The sequence below is a fragment of the Phocoena phocoena genome, chromosome X (genome assembly GCF_963924675.1).
Source record: "Phocoena phocoena chromosome X, mPhoPho1.1, whole genome shotgun sequence".
NCBI lineage: Eukaryota > Metazoa > Chordata > Mammalia > Artiodactyla > Phocoenidae > Phocoena > Phocoena phocoena.
Window position 1 is genome coordinate 36,674,124 of NC_089240.1, and position 16,324 is coordinate 36,690,447.

General features: G+C 38.4%; 1 protein-coding gene across 6 annotated transcripts in view; it reads right to left on the reverse strand.

The window, feature by feature from the left end:
- The window catches only part of CASK (calcium/calmodulin dependent serine protein kinase), a 386,140-nt gene that overhangs the window by 126,864 nt on the left and 242,952 nt on the right, over positions 1–16,324 (reverse strand). For all 6 annotated transcript variants that reach the window (XM_065900912.1, XM_065900915.1, XM_065900911.1 and 3 more), the window contains exons 6-7: positions 9,699–9,801; positions 3,722–3,897 (exon numbers count right to left, since the gene is read on the reverse strand). In XM_065900912.1, the coding sequence (XP_065756984.1) occupies positions 3,722–3,897; positions 9,699–9,801 (279 nt within the window). The remainder of the gene's footprint in view (positions 1–3,721; positions 3,898–9,698; positions 9,802–16,324) is intronic.

A 16,324-nucleotide genomic window follows, 5' to 3' on the forward strand; every position in this document is an offset into this window, starting at 1 on the left:
TAGATGGGGCTTAGATAGCCTTGTTTCCTCTTCCCCATCTTGGAGCTGATGTAGTCTTTAAAGTCTGAATGATCTGTCCTCAGGAAAGGGGTTGAGAAATCATGTGAAAGTGGTGCTAAGACTTCTGAAGTGAATAGAGGTTGAGAAGTATACTCCCCAGTCCTTTTTATGAGGAAGCGCAATCCAGGGTTTTCTCTTCCTTTGGCAGAGAAGACTAGTTGAAATTAATTTGGGAGGTTGAGTACATAAGGGGGAACAAAACAGGGCTATAAAACAGTCTCACTTATTTGAATACTAAAGCCAGGCAGCCAAGGACTCCTGCTGTGTGGATACCAACTGGCTATCCAGAAATAAGTGATACAAGATGACACTGTATCTTTTAGAGACTTTGTGAAATATATTTCTGTCCTTTATAAAAAAATTAATTGAAATTAAATGCTAGCATATATTTTAGCTAAATAGTATTCTCCCATATTGACCTTAAAAGATCAAGTAAGCAGTAAACAAGAATAAAAAGTTAAATTAAAATCATTTAAGACCAGTAGTAGTTTATAAACTATGACAATTTAAATGTACTACATTTAAAATATGTCATCAAAATTTTCTTGAAAATACTCATAGAGATCAAGGGTTTTTTTTTTTTTTTTTTTAATGCGTTACGCGGGCCTCTCACTGTTGTGGCCTCTCCCGTTGCGGAGGACAGGCTCCGGACGCGCAGGCTCAGCGGCCATGGATCACGGGCCCAGCCGCTCCGCGGCATGTGGGATCCTCCCAGACCGGGGCACGAACCCGCGTCCCCTGCATCGGCAGGCGGACTCTCAACCACTGCGCCACCAGGGAAGCCCAATCAAGGATTTTAATATTTATTTTGTTAAGGGCGACCAGGGTGATATAATGATATTTTTGAGATCTGCTTCAAAATAATCTAGTAGCATGTGGAATATAGATAAAACAAGGCTGGCTGTACGTTGATAAGTGTTAAAGCTGGGGGTTCATTATACTATTATCTCTACTATTTTGTTTGTTAGAAATTTTCAGTAATAAAAAATGTAAAAATAAATGCTGACACAATCACAGCACAGTATTTTTTTTAAAGGCCCAATAGGTTCATCACTGATGGTAGAGATGGATCTATACTTCAAACTAAGATGCGGAAAACCTGAGGCTTTTGTAAGGAAAGCCATGAATATAAGTGAGAGGTGAGGTTAGTCAAGTAATAGTAAATACGAATTAACCTCAAAGCTTCAAACCCCCAGGTACAGAAATTATGGTATAGCTGCCACCATCCATCTGACTATATTATACTATAATGCTAAGAATAGGAAATTTTCAAACAAATTTTTGGACATACGTGAACAGTCCAAGTTTTTTTTTTTTTAAACAAAGAAACAAAGATAACTATTCAATGCTTTAAAAATAGACAAAATCAAATACCAGAAGCTGTTGGAATGAAGCACATTGCCTTGGAAACCAGGAAGTTAGCAACTGAACAAACACAAAAGAAGAATTCTATTATTAGCGAATGCTTATAACTCAAAAAGGCAGGTGGGAGATTTTATTATATGGTACCTACGTCATAAGCCGCTGTGAGGATGAAAAGAGTTAATGTAAGTAAAGTGCTTAGAATAGTTCCTGGAACATAGTAAGTGCTATGTATGAGTTAGCTATCATTATTGCTAGTATTATTATTATGCTGATGCATTATTGTGTTTATTTTCATATGCTAGTATCTGTGATTTCACTTGGCAAAATTCAACCAGAAAGCCATAACCGTGCATTCCTGATAGCCACTTACAATTTCAAGGGATTGGAGGGGGATGATTACTTACAAGCAGTTTCCTGAGACTTTTAGTTACCTTGAAAGGATTGATTTTATTCCCCAGTGGTCAACTGACTCTAAGAGAAGCAGAAAAACCTATACTTAAAACATCTTTCTCTGTTAACAGAGTTTTGGCATATATCTTAATCCAAATAAAATAAAAGACAAACCTGTATGCCTTTATAAGCTTTATACGCCTTTATAAGTACATAAAGCCCAAGGGAAAAAAAGTACAGACCATTCTCACCTTCTCACTTCCACAAGCTTCAGTTATGGCTTAAAGGATAAGGCTACAACTCTGAAACTACTTTACCTTTCATTTCTTTTTTTCTCTTTTTCTTTATTTGTTTCAAGTCCCACATAAAACTCTAACATAACTGAGGAATTGAAAGAAAAAAAAGACTTTAGGGGCCTCACAGTTTTGGAGTGTATCGTTTTATGTTGCCAGGCATGGCTGAAAATGAAACAGTGATTCTGTTGAACAGAAAGTACATGTGTTAATTATAACGGGAGGAAAAAGAACTTCCTCAAAATAAGCTGCCCTGATTTGATATCCAGACACATACTCCTCTGTGCTTCCCATACAGAGCATCCTATTCCGTCAGCCATACAAGGTAGTACAGGGCAATAAAGTACAAGAGCTCGGGTAGTGAAACCAACCTTAAGCTTATTTCTAAGAACCCCCTAGGTCTTTTTGGTATAGCCACTCAGTGAAACCAACCTTAAGCTTATTTCTAAGAACCCCCTAGGTCTTTTTGGTATAGCCACTCATAATGTCAGTAATGACTTCTTAAATTACTTGGTAATGAAAGTAATAATGTACTAATCAGGAGTCTGTGAATAGTACATGCAGTTTCCAATTCACAGTAGCCAAAGATGAATATAAATATTTAAATCACACCAAAATGGCTCTAAATTATATTATGAAATGCCATTGTGATACTGGCATTTCAGTTTATCCTGGAAGGCAAATGGCAAATTTTTCAGCTGTGCTGGCTGACTACATAAAATGCAATAAAATAACATGTACGATAAAGCAAAATCAAATAAAGGCTAATAGAAACTAAATCTAAAATTAAGATAAAGAGTGACTAATTACCTGGATGAAATTTCCATTTTAACTTTACAAATCAAGCAAAAAGTAATAAAAATAAAGCCCTTTTCTCAAATTACACAAAGAAGGGCCAAAGAGGTTTATTTTCCAGCTTAGCCTGAATAAGTGGGTTCGGCCACCAGACAGCTAATGGAAACCATAAAATCTGGGCACAGGTTTGTCACAAACACCTTACCCAGGGTAAAATAAAAGGTCAAATTTGCTCACAATAAATTCCAAGGAGCAGTCCAAATTCTTTCCCTGAGCTAGAATTTTATTTGAAATAAGTAGGGCACTAACCAATTTCTTTGACTTAGCTAAAGAGGCAGTTTTGCTAGAATGTACTTGTGGTAAAAAAATTTGATTTTAGTGTGGCTTTATGACTCTGAGAGCCCAGGACTCTTACACTGTTGATTTAGCACATGGAGGAAAAGGGGAACATCCATCTGATCTCTGGTTTTTACACTGTATCAAAGACGAGCGGGGACCCTGTTTTCTGGACTGAACACAGAGTTGGAATCCAAATACATGGGATAGACTTTAGAGGCAGCACAGAGGGAATGAGAAGGGAGGGGTGAGGCAATAGGTGTTTTAAAGCCAGTCATCTGGATGACAGTTCGGCCGATAGGGTCAAATTTATTTGAGGCCTTTGTTGCCTAACAAGGCTGGTGGATCAATGATGCAAGCATCTCTGACTGGGTGACTATGTGACAACCAGTAAGTAATCCAAAGACAGACAGCAACTTCAAAACACATTTTTCAGAATAATTTAATCTCAATGGAAAAATAAAACGTTCACAATATTTTACCTTATATTTTCCTTTAATAATGCCTTCAAACAATCTTTCCTTGGTTCCATAAAAAGGCAAACAACCGCTTAGCAGGATAAAAAGGATCACGCCACAACCCCAGACATCTACAGGTTTTCCGTAAGGCTCTCTTTTGACAACTTCTGGGGCCATAAAATGAGGTGTTCCAACTCGTCCTACGTTTAAAATGACAACATCAAGGAAAAATGTTTACATAAAATGGGCTTTTTGTTTCCCATTTGAAAACTGAAAATACGAGAACAATAACAGTGTGAATGACAAGGTTAACAATGCAAATATTCTCTTACCACCTCTCCCCTCCTCTATAAAATCAAGGAAAAAAGGCAGAAAGAAAACAATTTTTATCTAATCACGTCTTGAAAGTATTGAGCCCAGGAGAGGTACTTTGTCTTCTAACACTGTTACTTCCTATTGAATTCCATAGGATGCATGGTAAGTATTTACCTATTTGTTGCTTCATGAAGAAGTTGTTTAAATTTTCTAATTTTCACAAGTTTGAAAATTACTAAAAATACAGAGCAGAGGCAGGGGCGGGGGGGGGGGCAAGTGAGAAAATATCTGTAGAGGAAAAGATTACTTTTGACTGTCAAATAGAAATTCTCAAATTAAACCTAATGCTTAGAACTTTTATTTGGAATATGAATCTGAAATCCTGTTCCGTTGATTTTAGGAATTAATTGCAGCAATTACCAATGGTTAGTAATATTTTGTTATAATAAGATTTTTTAGCTTCCTCCAAATGTTAACGTTTGAACAGAATGAGAGCAAATATATGACATAAACCAAAGTAAAATCATGAAGCTCCTCCCATTCAATCTTCTTTGACTTCTATCTTCTTTGAAATGCTTTTTTCTTTTTTTCCTATCAAAGTTAGGTTTCAGGAAGGAATCTGAAAGCAGTTGTTTCTACACTCGTAACCATCTTTAACTCAGCATCCCAAAAGAAGTCTTTTCTTCTACTGGAGAACGAAAGGCTTGTACCCTGTAGGGAAATTATTGTGGGAGGGGAACTGCCCACCAGACTTGGCACCTCTTCTAGCTCTATGCAGGCCCCTCCTCTCCTCCCTTTCCCTCTACAGCCCCACCCTCATCATCACGAGTCCAAGATAATTTTTATCTTGAAGCTTGCACAAAACTTTATGTAGAGCTCAGAACTGTGATCAGAGTTTAAAAAAAGACCTCAGAGATCTTCTAATCCAGCTAGAGAGAATATATTATAAAAGTCTTGTTGGTGATTGTCAAACCTGGTTGGGATGAGAAGGATAAAGCAGCTCTTAGCTTGTGTCCTGGGAATATTCCTTTGCTGCAGATCATAATGGTTCCTCTCCTTCCCCCATAATAGAAGAGATTAAGTTCAGGGTTCAGGGAGTGAAAATATTTTTATTTAAAATGTATAGTAGATCAGTGAAATCTCTACTGGTCAGAAGGAAAGATTTTTATTTCCATATTGCCCCATTTGGCTTCCTCAAGTAACAAAAAGAAGTTGAAATGATGAGAACTAAGCCTTCTACTTCATTAATAGCCTGGATAGGGCAGTGCCCTTGGAGAATTTGCCTTGGTCTGATGGACAGGAGCTGGTAAGAGTAGGGAAAAGCAGGGTAAGAGATCAGAGTACTGGTACCAGGGCACCAGCCAGGTACCTGCTGATGGTTGGGATACTACTTTGAAACTCAACTTGACTCCTACTATTTCCCTTACAAGGCAGGACCAAGCATCTCAAAATGTAGGCCTCAATCTGGGACTAGTCAGAGCCACCACAGCCAGCCCCAGACATCCAGGGGAGGTTCTTTCCATTTAGCCATATTGAAGACTACCCTGGTTCTGGAGAATTAGGGTTCATCCTTGAGGAATATACATGTCTTTTGGTTCAAGAATCTGCTCATAGATGAAAGGGGAAAAGACCATGGTAGAAAGAATACATAGGAATGATTTTTTTATTGCATGAAGATCGGGAGGTGTGAAAGGACTGGAGTCAACCTTTAACATACACCAACCTCTTCAATTTCCTGGTATGTGATCACTTGACTTTTCCTTCTTTGTGGTCACTTGATTTTTATGACTTTGACCACAGAATTCTAAGGACGGGAAGCCAATTACCAAGCCAAATTAAATGTCACTGTATATGAGACACTTCCGATGTACATTTAAATATTTAAATGTTACCTTTTTTGATAATATAATAAAAGCTTATTACCTAGAACCTCAGGGTGGGGACAGCTGTTCTGAACAGGTACACATTCAATACTTTAGGACCTGGATCTTTATGCACCAAAACCTTTTTACTTTAATAATTTTGGATGGCTCTCTTTGTACAATTTCCTGACTTCTCTTACACAAGATGCTGTACATAATTTAACCTCTTCTTGATGACTCAGAATTATCATTGTGGATACCAATGAAAGAACTCTGGTATGGAACCAAAATCGCCCTTGGGAACTTCAGAGGTATGCAAGGGTTCATTTCTTCAGTACCAAAAGGCTGCTGTGCTTTCCAGCTTTTGGTGTCTGCTCAATGTATTTCTTTCTGTCAGGCTTTCATTTCTTTTCTTTCACTATGCTTACTCTAGCCTTGTCTTCTCCTAATTTTCGCATAAAATCTGCTATAAACTGTAATCTCATTAGAAACCAGATTCTTTCATTTAGTAAAAATTTCCTAAGTGCCTGCTAGGTCCCAGACACAATCTAGGACCACTGTGGGCATACAAGAGACAAGCCATGGTCCCCCCACTTGCCCTCACAAACCTCAGTCTTTGATATAATTACAAATCCCCGCATCAAATGCTACATGGAGGTATGTAGCCCAGATAGCCATGGTAACATGGGAGAGAAGGAATAGGGTTACCTCACTTGGGATCGTGAAGATCAGCCTGCTTTTAAGAGATGATTGTTAGCTCAGTCTTCAAGAATACTTAGTTAACTAGACATATAAAATGAAAAAAGGGGTTCTAACCAGAGGGAAGAGCAGGTGCAAGGTATGAAGGAACACGAATCCACAAAAGTTTCTCAAAAATGGAAGCACGTCAGCCTCAGCGTGTGTCTTTAGATGCTCACTTGAGAGAACCATGAACAGGTATTAAGGGCAGGAAATGCCTTGCTGCTACTATAATTATTTCCTAGGTTCCTAGATATATTCTGGATAAGTGAGTTTTCCAAACAGCTGAGTTTCAGATAGGGGAAGTGTAAATATACGTAAATGGTTTTTACTATATGGAACATATAAAGGAGAGAATTCCTTTCTATTTGGAGGACTGAGTGATCAAAGATTCTAATCTGACAGGAAAATAGCTTTCTGTTAAATATTAGCAAATGAGCTGATAAATAGTAAAATTTTTAAAAGTATTGATACCTTAAACAACATGAAAGCTTTTTATAAGAGAAATCATTTATCCCTTATCTACATCTGTAGACTGTATTTTAAAAGACATTGCAATGCTTGAAGTAGTTATTTCAAGACTGCAAGGAAAGGTATGTTTAAGAAATGACAATATTTTGACCATCACAAAGCATTTTAATTCTAGAAGAATTGAGAAAAATAAATTTTGCATAACTGACACACTGTGGGTTAAAAATCAGCTTCTAAAAATATACAATTTAGGGGAAAGATTCATGGACTTTAGGAAAATAGATTAACATGTAAAAAATGTCTGGGTAAATCGAATGAATCCGTTTTTCCCCTTCAGTTGAGATGCACAGTAAAATATGAAGCCCATACCATTTTAAATACTAACAGGATGAAGATCCAGACCAAGAGAAACAAAGACGCTATAATATATATAGCATATAAAAGGAATATAGCATATATAGCATATAGTATATAGCATATAAAAGGAATTCGTTTTATTTCATATCATCCCATCAACCGTGAGGATGGAATCGTCAGAAATTATGTGTTATTTAATTGTGTAGTCTTAACATGGGGGTGAGTTGTACAAATACCGGATTTGAGAGAGTTAGTTCAACAGCAATGTTTGTTTAAAAACAACAATTTAAGATTTGTAGTTGATTGCACGATTAATATGAGCCAGCAGTGTTACAGCATTGTCCAAAAAGCTCGTGCAATTTGGGGAGGCTGACAGAAATGTAGATCCACGGCAAAAGAAGTGATAACCTCAAGCTTCTGTGTGCTTGGAAGTACCTGTATTTGTGCTCAGTTTTGGCTCTGTACTTGGTGCACAGTCAGGAGATTCTGAACCACTTTATGTGAGGAATGGCTAAATTAACCTAGGCAAATTAACTTGGATAGGACTTAGGGGGACACTGTAGCTGTTTTCAAGCATCTGAATGACTATCATATGGAAGGATTAAAATTGTTTACTGTGGCTCCAAAAGTCAGAATTAGGACCACTGGGTGGAAGTTACAGGAAGACAGACTTCCATTCAATGCAAGGATGAACGTTTCAATACTTAGGAGCTTTCCAAAAATGGAATGAACTGTCCTGGGACACAGTGAATTCTTTGCCACGTGAGGAATTAAACTAGAGCTCAGCCCTTTGCTGGGAATTTTATGAGAGAATTCAATCATTAGTTACAAGACTGGAGAAGTTAAGGCCCCTTCGAATTCTGAGATTCAATGATTCTGTGATTAAACTGTTCTTTGTTACCTGACCCTATGGTCAGTCCTCTAATCACAGATGAAAAATTTCAAAACTTTTCATTAGTTGTGAATTCACTAGTTCATCAGAATTAGAAGGAAAAAAAATCAGTTTTCAAAACTATACTCAACTTGCAGTTTCTCAGATTCTTGGAAATGATTAGAAGAAAATGCAAAACTAGAGGGCTTCCCTGGTGGTGGAGTGGTTGAGAGTCCGCCTGCCGATGCAGGGGACACAGGTTCATGCCCCGCTCCGGGAAGATCTCACATGCCGCGGAGCGGCTGGGCCCGTGAGCCATGGTCGCTGAGCCTGCGCGTCCGGAGCCTGTGCTCCGCAACAGGAGGGGCCACAACAGTGAGAGGCCCGCGTACCGCAATTTAATTTTAGAGGGCAATGTGGTAAAATAATGATTTAAAGAATACAACTATGACTCATGGCTCATTTTTCAGAAGATGGTCTATGTTAATACTGCTTCAATGTTTCAGTAACAGTGAATTAAATGAAATATCCTGTGTAAAATATTATTATTTTGATATTTATCATTTGTTAGGTATTTGAATTTAATACTGTTGATATTGTTCCTCTTTGTGAAGGCTGGCAGTACTTCGAGATGGAAAATGTAAAGCAATGACTAGAAGATTGGTAGTCTGCAGAAGGGAGAACTATGTAATTTGCAAAACTAAAGAACAAAACTAAAAACAGGGCAGCATTCTGAGCTGGAATCTACTGCAAGGAATAAATAAAACCAAATATTTCAATCTGTAATCAGCATCCACCTCTGTACACTGGTGAAGAAAGTTTCCATTTGAACTTTTCTTCTTTTTTTTCTGGCATGGGAATTTTCTAATTATGTTTGTTTTGGCTAATAATAAAATCAGTCTGTACTCACATCTGCTTGCTCTTCCCAAATACACAGATTGATGGCTTGAGTGGGACTCTTTCACAAGTGGAAAGAGGAAAACAGTGTGAAATTAAAAATTAGCCATAGATGTAACCTGAAAGTAGTTAATCCACACATTTTAGATTTGACTTCGTTTGGCCAGTTCAACTTTAAAAGTCACTTTGCCTCAAATATCATCTTCTTCCAATACTGTTTTAATCTTTGTATGTTGGGTCTCTTCCCTGTTAAGTGTTGGGGATACAAAGAGTAAAAAGACAGAGTCTATTATCTTAAGGGACTAAAATTCTAATTATGACTACAGAATTATTAAATTCAAAACTACATTATGGCACTTTTGTGGGTGGGTTAGGGTGAGGTAGAATGCGGTATGAAACACTGAGGATGGACTAATATTTGGTCTGAAAGTTTTACACCAGCCTGAAAGTGACGAGGTTTTGAAGGAAATTTTAAAAATAGTGTTCTTACCTCCAGCTACAAGTCCAGACTCCCCTAATTGAATAGCTACCCCAAAGCCCCCAAGTTTAACAGGTGCCGAGTTTTCCTTTGAGGCAAGGAGAACACAGTGGGGCTGAAAAGAAAAAACAAACAAACAAACCAAAGTTAAGGATTAACTGAAGACGAACAATTCAATTTACACAAAACCGAATAACATGACCATATTGTAATACTTTAAAAACCGGAATTACTTTGGATGCTTGAATTATTTCTCTATTCTCACTTCTGGCTGATTTCTCCAAAGACTTACCTGTTTTATCCAATATTTTTCAGGAATTATTTGTTTCCAAGACTAGGGTGTGGTGCTAGGAATTACTTAGGAAGCATGTATGTTCAAGACAGACGTGTTTTCTGCCTTTTCATGCAATATTTTCTTCCTTTGAGTGACACTCTACATTTCAGGAAAAATATATTTTATTCCTGTGTTTCTTGTAACCTTTGACTTGACCTACAGAGCCACCGTATCTTGGCCCTTAGGGGATGTTGACGGCCCTTTCTTTGTCCACTCTCCCACCATCTTATTTCTTTTCTTTATTCATTCTACCCCCAAGTAAGAAGAGTCAGATTTAATGACTTTAACTGAGCCTGGCTCCTGGGGAATTCAATGCTCTTCCTGGGGTCTCTTCTCTGGACCTGCCCTTCCTCTCTGTGGGAATGGGAGGTGAGAAAGGAGAAGGGGGAAAGGAGACTACTTGGCTGGCCTCTAGTCCAGGGTAAAGACAAACTCCCCGAGGAGTAGCTGCTTGACCAGGGCTAAGAATCATATGCTTTGTGGTCACAATGAGAGTTTCTTTGGAGCAGCTTGTCCTCTGCATCTGCCTCTTTCTGGGACCTTGCTGGGGCTGGTGTCAGGAAAGCATTTAATTGTAGGGAACTTTGGTCTCTGCTCAAATACTATGCTCCCCAACATGACTAACATTACATATGCTATGACCTGTTCTTAAAATACCAGTTAGTGAAAAAGGCAAGCCTCTTCAGGCTTGGAAGATAAAAGTATTTTTTATTCTGTCCTATACTTGCTCATACATAAAATGACACAGTTTTAGTTCAGGTTTAGCCTACATGAGAGTGGGTATGAAGAGACCTGTGCAATAAAACTCTGAGCTGGTACACCCGGAGAGATGTTTGATGATGGATACGCAAAAGTGGGAGGGATCCTTACTCCGCCCAATGAAAGCATCAGGGTTCCACTTTGGAAGTTACTTTTGGTCCAAGGCTGTTTAAAGACCTTTACGATAGAGTCTAGCACAAAGAAAGATGAGCCCTTGAACATAAATGTATGTATGACTGTGTATGAGTTAGAGAAAGAGAGGAGAGAAAAAGCAAGTGTACAGGAATGGTGAGCAAACTGCAGGAAGACACAAAGTAGCCAGAAGGGTCTATGGAAGAACAAGCAAACCTCTATAGAAACCAACTGATAAAGAGTGCTCTCCCTCAATGAGAACTTTCAGCTGGTTCAAATAGAGATCAATGACAACAGACCTGAAGAAAAAAGCAATAGCCCTGGCATGATTGTAGTGTGGGGCACAGCAAATGAACCAGCCTAGAAAAGGATGGCCATGATGCAGAAGAAGAAAACACAAACTAGACCCAGACAGGGTTTCCTGGCCAGTGTCTTCATCACCTTCTTAGGAAGGAGTAGTAGAAGCTTAAATCAGAATCCCAGAGTATATACTTTATATAGTTTGTCGACTATATTTATGCTTAAGTTAATGTTACACTGAGATCTATGTATCCAGCAGCGCATGGATTCAGTCACTCTCTACAAACCCTTAAGTGAGATAAGTCATAAAATTGGAATTTAAGATAGAGAATAAACAAAGAAACCAACATACGTAAATGAATACAAGACTAGGTAGTGTTAAGTGCTATGAAGTAAAATTAGGCTGGTAGGGGAGTAGGTGTGACAGGTTTGAAGACTAGGGAGTTGCTATTTAATAAGAGAAGGGGTGTCAGAGAAGGCCTCTCTAATAGGGTAATATGTGAACACAGACCAGAATGAAGTCGCAGAGCAAACCACATGGAAGCAAGATCTTGGTGTGGAGGATAATAAGTACAAAGGCCCAGAGGCACGAAGGGGGTTGGTAAGTTTGGAGAAAAGTAAGGAAGCCAGTGTGTTGGGAAAGGAATGAACAAAGGGAAGAGTGGTGGAAAATGCGATTCAGATGATCAAAGACCCTGTGGTCTAGGGTTTTGAAGTCAAGGCCAGATCAGAACTCTGGGTTTTAGGCTGAGCAAGATAGAAAACCACTGGAAAGTTTTGAGCAGGAGAGCATTAAGATGAGTTTTAGGTTTTGAAAGGATCACTTGAGCTGCTGCGTGGTGAAGAGATTGCAATGGCACAAGTGTGGAAGAAAGGAGACCAGGTAGGAGGCTTCTGCGGTTGTCTATAATGATTTATAGATTTTTAATATTTTTGATGTGTTTTAATCAATCGCAGTCATTATTCATTTTCATGCTCGAATTGTCCTGTTTTTGGCCAGTGAGAGCCCCTACTTAAGTCAGCTTTTATGTCCTTCTGTAAGACTCTAGGAGTCTGATAACTTCCTTGCTTTCAGGCACAAGGTGTTCAAGGCTCGTCTTGTTCATTTCTTGCCCCAGAATTGGAGCTGGCCATTTCTCCAAACAGCCCCATTTCTGTTTAGTGGGTAAAGGTACTTAAATCCACAATATGGATATTAGGTATAGTACTGCTATTAGGTTATCGCCGCTTCGACTCTTCAAGCGGACATAGCTAAAAATTACTTATTTTTTAGAAGGAAAAACATAAATCACCAATTCATACTGATGCTTCTTCCTACTCAATTATAGTTTTTAATTTTACTTCTTCGATTTTGTCAGATAATGTTGGTACCTAATGACATTAACATAATCATTCATTTGCTTTTTCCTTTAATGTGTGTGTATAAAAGTTTCAAAATAACAACATTTCCATTACCAGTAACAACAAAACCACTGTATGCTGTTCAGGATTTCTTCGTGATTCTTTTTGTCAGATGTATCAAAATACTGTTTTACTATTCAACAAAGTAAGAATTCATGAGTCTATGCTGATGTAAATAAATAAGTAAATGAATGGGGAGAAGGAAAAGCTTTCCTTTAAGTAGAAAATCAATTCATAAATGTAGAATAAATTCTGGCATTAGAAAATCACCCTTTGGCAGTTATCATCGTAATAACTGAGTCAGATAAGAACCAGCAAAGGGTTCTAACTAGTGGGTGAAAGCTTGAAGAGTGACAGGATGTTTGTATAATCTCAGAGTAGCTCCCCACAGGATACTTACTAACTACAAAAGGTAAAATGTTAACATATGGGGAATCTGAGCGAAAGGTGTCTGAAATTCCTTGTACTTTTCTTGTACAATAACTTTTCTGTAAATCTAAAATTATGTAAAATGAAAGCAAAACAAAACAACCCACCCTATTTTAAAGTCACTTAAAAGAATTCTCCTTGTGGTTATACTTTCAATTTGTTACATGGTGAGGCCAATTTGTTTTAATTAGATCTTGACTTAATTTGGTGTTTTAATTATACAAAACATGTACACAAAGTTCCAAAGGCAAAACCATAAACAAATACCTTTCAGAGAGGCCTAGCTTTTGTCCCCTCTCCTCGTGCCCAATTTCTCTCACCTCATTGGCATTAGTTTTTGGTTTATCCTTCCATTGTTTGGTTTTGTTTTGAAAATGAGACAATACATACAAATACTCAAAATTTTCACATAACAACACGTGCATTAGATGACTCCATAGCATTACCTAGACACCTTCAGGGAGGTTTGTTTTTTTGTTTTGTTTTTTTAAAGAGAAACATTTGCGCGCTGATGGGAAAGATCCTGTAGAAAGGAAAAAACAACCCCAGAAGAGAAAGGGGATGGGATATAATATGCAAGTGGGAAGGGGGTTGGCCCTAGTGACAGCGAAGAAGGCAGGATACAGGGGCACCTGCAGATGCAGGCAGATGTGGATGTAAGAAGATGAGGAAGTTCTCTTCTGAGCACTTCTATTTTCCATTTACTTGAAATAAAAAGTGATCAGCAGGTGGGAGTGAGGAAGGAGAGGTGGTTGTTGGCAGAAGAGTGAAGGTGTGAAAAGGGTTTTCAAAGAACATGAAAACGAACTAAGACAGTGGTTGGCAAACTTTAGTATCATAATCACACTGATCTGCTGGCCTACATCCCCAGAGTTTCTGACTGATAAGGTCTGGGATGAGCTTAAGGATGTGCATCTCTAACAAGGTCCTGAGTGATGGTTTTTTTGTTTGTTTGTCTTGTCCTGAGTGATGTTGATGCTACTGGTCTAGGAGCCATACTTTGAGAACCACCAGACTAAGGAAATATAGCAGGACTGTTGGCAGCATAGGGGCCCACTCGAGGTTTGTGGTCATGAGTTTGAAGCAAGACCAATCAGCACTCTTCTGTGTTTGTACCCAGCAGTCCTCATTTTAGCTGGTGAGGTTCAGGCCTGGAGTGGGTGGTGAGCTGAATTTAACAAGGGTTGGGATCTAGATAAGAGAGGCCGGTAATATCATAAATGGATGGCACCAAACAAGCATATCCGTTTATTTCTTCTTTTCTACTTCTATCTTTTGTATAAATAAAAAGCTAAGATATCAACAGAGTTCAAGGAAGGGGAAGGGTGAGCAGAAGAGCATGTATGGGAATAAGCTGAGAACACCAAAACAAAAAGCAGAAAGTTCAGAATGAACAGGAAAAAGCTCATATAAAGGAAGAACTAAGAAAAGCTTACATTCAAACCTGGTCACAGTAGGGTCATCAGGGAACTGAAGATTAAAACAGAATTAGTGTTTTGAAAAGGGATGGCTTAGGTGTGGAAAAATAGCTAGCATGATAAAAATTTTATATTAGATTTTATGAAATAGAACATATAATAGATAAACACCGTTTAGTCATTTAAATAAATCCTGCCAGGATCCCGAAAAGATATTTGTACACCTATGTTTATTGCAGCATTATTCACAATAGTCAAGAGGTGGAAGCAACCCAAATGTCCACTGACAGATGAATGGATAAAGAAAATATGGTAGGGCTTCCCTGGTGGTGCGGTGGTTGAGAGTCCGCCTGCCGATGCAGGGGACACGGGTTCGTGCCCCAGTCCGGGAAGATCCCACATGTGGGGGAGCGGCTAGGCCCGTGAGCCATGGCCGCTGAGCCTGCGCGTCCGGAGCCTGTGCTCCGCAACGGGAGAGGCCACAGCAGTGAGAGGCCCGCGTACCGCAAAAAAAAAAAAAAAGAAAATATGGTATAAACATACAATGGAATATTATGTAGCTTGAAAAAGCAGGAAATCCTGTCACATGGTACAACATGGGTGAACCTCAAGGATATTATGCTAAACGAAATAAGCCCGTCATAAAAGGACAAATACTGTACGATCTGACTCAAATGAATTACCTAGAGTAGTCAAAAATCATAGAAAGTAGAAAGGTAGTTGCCAAGGGTAGGGGAAGAGGGAGAGGGGGCTAATGTTTAGTGGACACAGACTTTCAGTTTGGCAAGATGAAAAATTTCTATATATAAACACAACAATAAGTATATTTAACACTACTGAACAATATAAATATACCTTATAAAGTATAAAAATATAAGTATACTTGCACAATATAAATATACTTAACACTACTGAACTGTACATTTTAAAAGTTAAGATAGTTAATTTAATGTTATGTGTTTTTTTAACAACACACACACACACACACACACACACACGATTCCTCCTAGACCAATACAGTAATCATCTTCCTTCTCAGAAGTTCTAGAGTGAAGTAAGAGCTACAAAGTATTTTTATTCTGGCAATTTAAAAACATTCTGTCCCATGTGTCATATTTATAACAAACTAAAAGCTCTGGAGAATATGATGTTTAGAAGAGTGTATGTACCCAGAAATAATTAGAATGTTAGATAAAGCCCAATTAATTAAATATTTAGTGTAAAGTAAACAAAGCTACAGGGTAACAATTATGAGGAGGATATTAACTAACTTCTTCATTTCAGATGACAACAAAAAGGAAGAAATGACATTAAACTGCAGGGCCAACAGTTACACAGATGGACAGATAGTGGTTAAATATTGGACTAGGACCAAAAAAAACGCCCTGCAGAATTACTTCATTATTTTCTTTAAAATATAGGAGATATTTTAATTTACTTGGGAGAGTTCATCATGGTGCTAAAAAGGAGAGAATACTATCACAAATTTCATCTAACCCTAAAATTATAAGATTGTTTTATTAGATAAATCCAAGGCCTTAAGGGAACACATGAAAATATACTAAAATAACACACAGATCAAATAAACCTTTTAAAAATTAAATAATAATTCATTACTCATGTTACTATAATGCAATACAGGTGTCGACTTAAAAAAAATGCACGGGCTTCCCTGGTGGCGCAGTGGTTGAGAGTCCGCCTGCGGATGCAGGGGACACGGGTTCGTGCCCCGGTCCGGGAAGATCACACATGCCACGGAGCGGCTGGGCCCATGAGCCATGGCCGCTGAGCCTGCTTGTCCGGAGCCTGTGCTCTGCAACAGGAGAGGCCACAGCAGTGAGAGGCCCGCGTACCGGGGGTGGGGG